This window comes from Centruroides sculpturatus, unplaced genomic scaffold (assembly GCF_000671375.1).
Source record: "Centruroides sculpturatus isolate CEXI.00-Female unplaced genomic scaffold, Cexi_2.0 scaffold813, whole genome shotgun sequence".
Taxonomy (NCBI): domain Eukaryota; kingdom Metazoa; phylum Arthropoda; class Arachnida; order Scorpiones; family Buthidae; genus Centruroides; species Centruroides sculpturatus.
Window position 1 is genome coordinate 322827 of NW_019385070.1, and position 10882 is coordinate 333708.

Genomic DNA, 10882 nt, shown 5'->3' on the forward strand with positions numbered 1-10882 from the left:
TAGTATTCAGGTATAAAGCTGTCCTGTATTGCAGTAGATTAATTAATGTTCTAAAAGGTCATAGGTTCTGGCTTCAACACGAAATTTTCGGATTGCCAGATGGCCAAATAGGTAAAGACACCAACAAACCATTACGGGATCCAGGGTCATGTCCTGATGAACTCAGATATTTCTACAATCGAGTTATTCGAATAAGTTGGAGACCATTGGTAAAACGAACCTGAGGTGTGGCCACGTGGTAAGACATCACCTTGACTATCTTTATTGTAGTCCTGATCAAACCCATAATAGTCATAGTAAAAGACCCTGTTACTGCCTACGGTGTGAAAAGAGTAAAAATAAGAATACAATAGCAAAATAAGAACATACAATTTCAGGCTAATTTCACAATGAAAATAATTTATTAATAAAACCAAATTCCTGAAGAATTGTACTTAACAAAACATATTTAAAATTATAAATCAGAATTTTCATGAATCCAATTTAGATACGAAGTCACTTTTGTGTATACACCAGGAAAATTAGGTTTGGCACATGAATATCCGAATGATACAACGCCAACAATCGTCCATCCATTTCTATCCATCATCAATGGTCCACCCGAATCGGCCTAAAAATATATCCATTCAGTACATCAGTTGATTTCAATGATATTGAAGATCAAAGCATATTTGACAATGAAAACAATGAACACATACCTGACAAGCATCTTTACCGCCTGCTTCCACCCCAGCACAGATAAACTGATCTGTAATTCCTCTGTCGATACTAGAATCTCTTAAACGAGAATATGAGCTATTGCAAAGGGTTCTACTCATTACCGAAACTGTAACTTGGCGTAACTCTGGGGTCCTTATTCCTCCTAAATTTAAAATAATGTTAATCTCAAAGTATCTTAACGAAGCTAGAACAAGAATATTGACTTACCAAAAGTCTGATCGCCCCATCCGATTACAGTAACAGGAATGCCCATCAAAGTTGCCGATGCTAAACTGGTAGGAGGAAGACAAATTGGTTGTACCCATCTATTAAATTGGATTTCATTGTTCACCTTTATCAGAGCAATATCGTTGTAATGCTTCCTGTCTCCATAACTGGGATGTTTCATTATTTCCTCAATAGTATATGCTGTCCCATTAAAACTGAATGTGCTCCCTACTCGAATAATGTAACGAACCACGTTTGGGACTCTAAATTTGGACAAATTTTTCATATAGTAATATGTATAACAATTGGAATTGCTAAAAAAACCGAAATCTTTTTATGTATTACTCACTTTCCTCCACGTCCTCCGAAGCAATGTGCAGCTGTAAGTATGTAAAATGAAGAAATAATGGTTCCTCCACATAAGAACCCCTCTTGTCCCAAATTACGTGTTAATATTGCTGCCTGAAATAGAAAGCATTATATAAGGAGAGATATAAGAAATACTATTATCAACTGTATCTGATATTTTGGTTACACATCGCAGACTAACGATATGATCATTATATAGGACTGACTCGCAATGGAGCCAATCAACACAAAAACATAGAAGCCAATGTAATGCAAACCCTACAGGAACAAGCAAATATCCATTCATTCGTGCGCTCAGATTCCATCTTGGACCTCTAGAATGCACCCGGTTTTAGACAGTTGTCGAAAACCCATAATGCTGCACGTAGCCAGACCATTGATGAGGAGCGAACACGCGATCAATAACCAGTGTTCAGTGGTTTTATACTCTGCCACTGGTGAGAAGTATTCAGATTGTAAATCAAGAATTTTTCATCCGTGCCCCAACCCAAATATATCAGATTCTCACACCATTTGGCCAATCTGATTTTAGGATCGATGATTGGAAAGAAAAATACACACAGACCCTCTAGTTTCCATAGAACAGATAATTAAAAACAAAAAGATTATGTTTTTACATAACAATTTAAAGAAATCTCTTCAGTTACCTTTAAAAACTAGATATTACATATTAAATTTGAGATTGCTCACCATCCATGGCCATGCTCCCGGTTTTGCGGATTCACCTCCCGCTATATAGGGATTGCGAGATATCTGTCTTTTTTCTCTGATATTTCTTTTACCACACTCTACACAATAACATAATTAGGAAAATAATTTAATATAACATCTTTAATTCTATAATTAACACTAAAATAATCATTCATATAGCTATTTAAAGATGTGAAAATTATCTTCATCTGTTAAATTTACCAAACTGTTGGACATTGTCATTGGGAGGAGTAGAATCGACATCATCTGTCAGTTCGCAGCAAACAATAGGTTTAATGTCAGTTTCCCAATAACAGATTTTTGGAAACTTGTTAGGAAATTGCTCTTGTGCCGATCTGCAATTGCCTAAAGGGATGCATTGTCCTGGACGATTTTCTTTTGTCGTGCAAGATTCACCACTTGGAACATCATCAGGGAAAACAACTCCAACTGAAATTAATTACGAAATCATTTAATGCCCATTGATTGTTCAGAAAATGTCCTAAACCTGTAATGGTTTGTCAGGATTTGGCCGTGGCCATCGACTCAAGAGATAAGGCTTTACTGGAATGAGCCTAAATAAGAGAATTGTAAAATGTTTAATATATATATAGATAGTGTCACTAAGCGTGGATACATATTTCCCAATCGGTCAACAACTAAGCAATTTTAAGCCCTTTTTTTAACGCTTAACCACCGGCTATTCGCCATCAATTTTTATAAATGCAATAAATACAGTAGAGCGTCAATTATCCGAAAGTCAATCATCCGAAAGAATTCCGGTCGGCAAATTTAAATTTTTGCCAGAGCTATGGCGCTGCAATCTTTGGCTATGTCTTGGGCTACTCTAATATTTTACGTTTTTCGTACATAATCGGTTATCCGAAACATCGATCTTCCGAACAACCCCAGTCCCCAATTGGTTCGGATAATCGACGCTCTACTGTAGTAGTAAAATTTTTTAACCTTCGTCTCATTAAAAGACAATTCACATAATTCAACAAATTTAATAATACATAATTAAGAAACCTGCGAGTAAATACTTACTGAGTGGTCTTCTTGTTCTCTGAGCATTTAAGCAGAAGAATATCGCAAAATTTGAAATTAAAACACCAAATATCCTAGCGATCAGCATGTTAAACTGTAAAAATAAATTATATTTACATAACTAAAGAAAAAACAACTAATTTAAATAAGTATTATTTATGTTTACTGAACGACACTAACGTATTATTCTCATGCCGTGGAACCGGACACTTCAATAGATAATGCAAGACTTGCAAATCCTTACTACAGTGCACTTTATTGTTTGAATAAATTGTTTTGTAAACATTTTCAGTGATTTGATGGGACTGAATTGACGGGATAATGCAACGCAATTTATAAGGAAATTTGTCAAAGGAGAATGCCTTCTGGAAGAATTTTCAATGGAAAACTTATCTGTTTTTAGGTGTTAGATACGAAAAATTCCACGTCAGCCGACCAGTTGATCTGGCCTGAATTTGCGGCTAACTAACGTGAAGTTTTCCGAATTTTCTTTACGTGTCTAACACTCAAATAGAGGCAAGTTTCTCATAGAGAAACCTCCTGGGAAGCACCTTCTTTGGCATATGCCAAAGAAGGTGCTTCCCAGAAGGTTTCTCTATTGCATAACCTTCTTTGGCTCTATGTAATAACCTTCTTTGGCACCTTCTTTGGCATATGCCAAAGAAGGTGCCAAAGAAAGTTATTACATGAGGCCAGATAGCCAAGCGGTCAAGATGGCAGCCTACCGCTCTGGGAGACCCGGGATCGAATCCAGACAGGTCAAAGAATCCCCAGGAATTCTTCGGGGGTGGTCCATTCAGATATGTCGGGCCCCCACTAGGTCGTCCCATTGTGGGCCTCGCCGAACTCATAATGGGCCTGCTATAGGAGGCCCTCTTAGTGCCCACTGGGTGAAAAACAGTAAAAAAATAAAAAGCCTTATTACTGACCCACAATGATATTCACCAGCATAGATGAGTGATGGGGATGCCTCGATTCTCATTGATATAATAAATTACAGAATAACCAGGATCAGCACATTAGACGCGTTACCATACAGCAATGTCACAAACAAACTTTAAATAAAATACATAATTTATCAAGTAACTTCTATCCAGTGGTTATGAATTAGTTCTTGAACTATTACAGATCTTGTATGGCCCATTTTTGGTTTACGCGGTCTATAAATTCATGGAATACTTCCAAATGCAATGTATTTGCATAGTAGGTGCCATAATCTTTGATATGTAAGAAAATCGCCACATAATCGCGATAATTTCAGTCGCAATCGCTACCAAAAATCAAGATTTTCTTCCAGTTAATCGTAAAAGTAAATGCGTCTCGCTGCGATTGAATGCAAATGAGAAAATTACGTCACTCATGACATCACAGTATGCATTTCGTCAATAGCATCAGACGTGACGCCATTGCTGATATAATATTCTCGTTTATTAATGGAAAATGTCTTATGTTGACTTAACAGAAATTTCATTTAAACTATTTTACATTAATCTTCCAATTTAAATATTTATATTATAAATTTCATATTTTATAATTTGCCGGTAGAGGGATAAAATCGCAGCGACTTCCGATTACTACTGTTCCTGTTTAAAATATGTTTAATTTAAAAAATAAAAATAAATGTAACATCTAACTCAGATAATTTTTCTAAATTAAGTCCAAATTTTATAGGATTTAAATTAAAATAATAATAAATTATTTCCAGAAATAATACTAAGCGGAAACGGATACATTCTTATCCCTCTGGTGGATAAAATTCAGTGACATTCAATAATAATTAAAACATTTTACAAATTTTTACTGTATAAGCAGTGAATTAATTATAAGTAATCATAATCTAATTTTTTCATAACTTTATAAAAATATAAGTTTACAAAATACACTCCAATACTTCTAATTTTTTACATAAAGACTAAACGCAAACGATAAAAAAACACGACCTTTTCCCTCTAGCGGAAATAAAATTTTAAAGCTTATATATGCTTTATAAAAATAAAATCTAACGAATTTAAGCTTATTGACGCAAAATAACAGATTATTTTTTTCTATTTTAAATAATTTAATAATAATATAATTTGAAGACATTCAAAATTTCATAAATTAAAAATAAAGAGTGGCGATGTGGAAACGTGCCATGCAATCGATACAAGGGTCCGGGCTCATTGCGAATTAAATATACAAAAGAATTGTTAATTTTAAATAAAATCGTGCAGTTTTAAGCTTTTAAATATAATATAGAATACAATAAAATATAGTACTTACTACTTTCAAGTTTATTAATAAAATTATCTAATTTTTTTCGACTTAAAAAGGTTACGATCCGTGACGTCGTCTATCGCCCGCTATCATTAACGTAATCAATTAAACGTAAATGTCGCTTCATAACAATCACATAACTTGACAGAACTGGTTTTTTTTCCACGAAAGCCATTATCAATCAGGATGGAGTAATATCGCGCTTCCTTTTTTTCTACACCTTTTTTCCCGCAAATAAAATATTTTTGGTATTATTTCCTAAGTAATACAAGTTTCCTTCCATTCCTATTAAATTTCAATCTGTGGAAAGTTACAAATAAAGGTTACAAATAACACGAGTAATTTCACATTTATATGTAAACTAAACAAGCTAAATACGTGTTGTTCATCGCTATTCGGAGAAGCGGGAAGTCCCCTTATATGTTCAGTTAGCCCTAAATCATGCACGAATCCACGACAAAACTTTCAGTGTTCAGTGGTTTCTAGTAGTTTAATTGTTCAATTTAATTAAACACTTACAGTACCGGCTTGATGGCCGAGGCGATTCAGGCGTCTACCTGCCTACCGAAATCGAATCCATCTTTTTTTTTCAGTAGATGGTAGTTCATATTGAGTCTTATGGCTATACACCTTTACTCCGAAAAACTTGTGGGTGATCGCTATCTGGCCTTATAGAATGGCCTAATTGCGCGCGGGGAAAGAATGACTTCTGGGAGGACTTTTATGGGAAACTGATCTCTACTCAGGAGTCATCAACATGGAGAAAACCCGGAAAACTCCATGGCAGTTCTCAGTGTTCAGAGTCTAGTATCGAATCCAGTCAAAGAACCTCAGAAATTTTATAGTTGTCGTCTTCCCCGGATATCCTCACCACTCAATCGACTCCATTGTTGGCTATGCTAAGAATTACGTATTTTATATTGCTACATATCAATACTCAATATAGTTTTCTGCTCAATTAATACAGCATTTATTAATTTGCATGAGTAGCTTGCAATATTTTGCAACTAGAAATAGCGCGTGTGGGTAGTAAATAAGTAAGCCAATGACAGTTGAAACGGGTTACTTGTTACCTAAACTCAGTCACGATTTAATATAATTTACATATTAATAAATCCTTCAACTCAACCTTCTTCTCTCATTAATAATTATTTATCCACATGAAACTGGTTTTGTAATGTTTATAAGTATTACAGTATCTTTCATCACTTATTTCCGAAAAAGGAAAATAATTTTTTTCCCACTTTTATTAGAAATAAACGAAAATTTCACATAGTCACACGGGAAACAATGATCGTGAATTATATAATACGAATTTTATGTTTCTTTGTATACCTTTGTAGATGCAAGATGAGAAAAATTACTCATGTACAGTACATGTTTTAAGTTATAAATTACGTAACAAATGACGTAACAATTCTCGTCGTAACATACGTAAAATNTGGCAGTGTGCTTCTCTGAGTAGCTTGCTGATGGATAAACAGTTATAAACAATTATCAAAAGATTCATAAATGGTGAAGTGATGTGGATGAGTTTAGTAATAGATGACGTAGAGAAAGTATGCAAAACAAGAAGAAAAATTTCGCGATTTCAAGGAAAAACCGACAAACTCCGCCATGTTTAAGTTCAACGCAACGCGCTAATTCGCGTCGCGTCGTAAATAATCTATTCGCGCGACTTTATTTTAATTACAGTTACGTAAAGAAAATATCTAGTGTTTTACAAAGAACATTTGGAATTTTTTTATTTAATAAAATTCATTTTAATTTCGAATTATTAATTAAACATTTTTGATTAAGTATTCGACGCGACTACGCGCGCGACCAAGCGAAAGTGATGATAATTCACTAGTGTCGCTTCGTATCGCGTTTGGATAAGCGATTTCGCGACAGACTAATGTAAACTTTCTTTAGCAAACCAGGAAAACTAGAGAAAAATCGCGCCGCGCAGTTTCGTGCCTGACGCCGGCTTATGTGTCAATAGATAGCAAGCGGCGCGCGACGCGCGACGCTCTGTGCGTATTGTCGCGTCATGAAAGTAATACGGTTTCTGATTCGCTGTTTTAAATGTATCGTACAAAATTAGACCAATCAGCTTACATTTACATAATCTATATTAAATACACTATAATAAAGAAACCATATTTCTGATGACAACAGGATGCAGTTAAGATCCCGTGTGATGTCAGCAGCAACAATATCAGGATGCAAACTCGTCCAATTAGATACCATGTTACTACAGCAACAATTGTAGAGTGAAATCGCGAATATGTATTTTAAAATTTATATCCTAGGCCTATATTCTTTCAGAGTGACTTTTGCTATTCGGTGTAAAGTGCACACTACACTAGTAGTCGAGTGGGTAACACCATTGAACACAGGTAATTGGTAGTGGGTTCGCACCTGACTAAAATCTGGTGGTGTTTTTTGGGTTTCCTTGAGGGAAACTCAAAAAAACACTACCAAACAGTAGCTTTTATATTTAAGTACACTACACTTGCTCTTCCTGTAGTTTCATGCTCCTAGAACACGACAGGTTGCGGGCGACGTTTTCATCGCAAAAACGTGAACGTCGGACGTTCAGCGCCGCCTTCCTGTAAGCCTAGAAGTTTGACGATGGCGTTTGGAACGTCGAGCATGAAACTACAGGAAGAGCACGTGTACTTAAATATAAAAGCTACTGTTTGGTAGTGTTTTTTTGAGTTTCCCTCAAGGAAACCCAAAAAACACCACCAGATTTTAGTCAGGTGCGAACCCACTACCAATTACCTGTGTTCAATGGTGTTACCCACTCGACTACTAGTGTAGTGTGCACTTTACACCGAATAGCAAAAGTCACTCTGAAAGAATATAGGCCTAGGATATAAATTTTAAAATACATATTCGCGATTTCACTCTACAATTGTTGCTGTAGTAACATGGTATCTAATTGGACGAGTTTGCATCCTGATATTGTTGCTGCTGACATCACACGGGATCTTAACTGCATCCTGTTGTCATCAGAAAGATGGTTTCTTTATTATAGTGTATTTAATATAGATTATGTAAATGTAAGCTGATTGGTCTAATTTTGTACGATACATTTAAAACAGCGAATCAGAAACCGTATTACTTTCATGACGCGACAATACGCACAGAGCGTCGCGCGTCGCGCGCCGCTTGCTATCTATTGACACATAAGCCGGCGTCAGGCACGAAACTGCGCGGCGCGATTTTTCTCTAGTTTTCCTGGTTTGCTAAAGAAAGTTTACATTAGTCTGTCGCGAAATCGCTTATCCAAACGCGATACGAAGCGACACTAGTGAATTATCATCACTTTCGCTTGGTCGCGCGCGTAGTCGCGTCGAATACTTAATCAAAAATGTTTAATTAATAATTCGAAATTAAAATGAATTTTATTAAATAAAAAAATTCCAAATGTTCTTTGTAAAACACTAGATATTTTCTTTACGTAACTGTAATTAAAATAAAGTCGCGCGAATAGATTATTTACGACGCGACGCGAATTAGCGCGTTGCGTTGAACTTAAACATGGCGGAGTTTGTCGGTTTTTCCTTGAAATCGCGAAATTTTTCTTCTTGTTTCGCATACTTTCTCTACGTCATCTATTACTAAACTCATCCACATCACTTCACCATTTACGAATCTTTTGATAATTGTTTATAACTGTTTATCCATCAGCAAGCTACTCAGAGAAGCACACTGCCACTCATGAACTCACCAACATCACATCTTACTTCAATATTGTATCATACATACTCTCCACACCAATCAATATTATATTGAAAACTGAATGTTTAAGACACCGGTCCACTTTGGAGAGTTGGGTTCCAATCCAAGGGGGCAACTCCGGGGATTTTCCGAGGGCAATTAGGTCTTGTACACCACCACCCAGATACCCCCTTTGTTCTAGACCAAACCCATGATAGATCTGATTAAATGGTTACAGGATAAAGAGAAAAAAATTCGTTATTTTATCAATCAGATTGCTCCAGAACAATCAGCACTGTCATATCCAGATCCTTCCTGACTCAACACTATACTGACTTAACCGACATCAACACTACATTATATTATTCCAGTTCGACACACTATACACACCACATTGGATATACCTCACACTACACTTGACCAACGTCGCGTCGTACATCCGTAGACTTACCAAATACCACATAATTCACTAATGCATCACGCCATACTCGGACTAATCAACACAGCAGATTAAAGATAGTTTACTAAGAGCCAACTTAGAAACTTGCTAATTGTATTGATTAAAATTCTGTGATTTATCACACACTATTTGATATAGATAGAGAATATATAAAAACATCTACCTTTATTGAGAGTTTCTGAAATTTGCGTCCTTTCTTACACTCATCTCCGCACTTCCTTTGATATATATATATGACGCACCTTAATAAACCATTAACAGGAAACTTAATTATGAATTTCCTGTCTTTCCTTATCAAAATCATTTTTTTCTACTCCACCCCTTTCGAATAACCAATGCACAGACATAGAAACATAAAAATTTTGCAGACGTCTGGAACAATTTAGTTACAGAATAGTTTTTTTTTAAATGTTAAGTATAAAGATTTTACATAAAATGCATTCTGTCCATCTGTATTCAAGTTGGCAGCAACTACACACTTCTGTGAACTATAAATATAGTTACATAATGACTTGTAACAAGTTTATCTGATTGTCTGCTGACAAAATGTATAAATACTGCTCCTCACAAGTGACAAATGTTTCTTTTAAAAGCTGTAATTTGAAATTTTTGGAACTTTCACAACTTTCTGTACCTCCAGTCGAAAGTTTTAAAGTGATGAGCGGACGACAGATAGACAGAATATAATTTGCACTTTACCATGACGAAACTGACTGTTTTCAATACAAAATTTGCAGATTAAAGTGAGAATTTTTATATTTACCATTGCACTTTCACCACTTCCAAACAGTATCATAACCTCTTTATAAACATCCTAGCCATGTTCCATCCTATTATTCACTTTCATAGAGCATCCTATCCTTTCTGTAACTGCAGTTCACCATCACATAACATTCCCTCTCCTCTGCATCTATTAATTCATATCTACAAGCATCCTACTCTTTTCAAATATATGGGTGCGTTTACTTTTAGCTCCAACCTTGCCTCTAGCATGCTCAGCCTGTATGCTTTTTGTTAGCTACCGATGAGCACGGCGTTTACTTTTCGCACCTGTGACGTCATTGCTAGCATTCCTAGTGCGCTCAGCATGCTTGGCGAATTTACAATGAGCTTGGAGTTTGTTCAAAGATGGCGGCGTCCATTACTGTGTATACTTTTACCAGCGTGCTACAATGACATCAGGCTGCGCTAGGTGTCAGTTCGGCGAGCTTGGAAGCTAGCAAAAAGTAAACGCACCGTATAACTCACACCCATGCATTGTGTAACTTTACTGATCCACAATACACATCCATGAACATGTCGTTTCTTTCATATATATATATAATTCATATCCACACAGCATGTCATCCTTTCTGATCTACAATTCCCATCCTACACCCCCAAATACAATACGACTAAACTGCATTGAACTGATGACATAAG

The 10882-nt window shown here is 35.8% G+C and overlaps 1 protein-coding gene across 2 annotated transcripts; it reads right to left on the reverse strand.

Annotated features, from left to right (window-relative positions):
* Positions 1-382: 382 nt before the first annotated feature.
* On the reverse strand, positions 383-10777 carry LOC111634197 (clotting factor B-like). Of its 2 annotated transcripts, none has more exons than XM_023378912.1 (8): positions 9624-10777; positions 3034-3127; positions 2209-2436; positions 1987-2084; positions 1277-1389; positions 928-1190; positions 699-862; positions 383-610 (listed from the first exon to the last, which is right to left on the reverse strand). In XM_023378912.1, exons 1-8 carry the CDS (start codon positions 9762-9764, stop codon positions 455-457), a joined length of 1257 nt encoding a protein of 418 aa, XP_023234680.1. In that variant the 5' UTR covers positions 9765-10777; the 3' UTR covers positions 383-454. The 2 variants fall into 2 exon arrangements, with proteins under 2 accessions (XP_023234680.1, XP_023234681.1); XM_023378913.1 differs by lacking the exon at positions 9624-10777 and adding an exon at positions 5296-5827.
* Between the last annotated feature and the right edge of the window lie 105 nt (positions 10778-10882).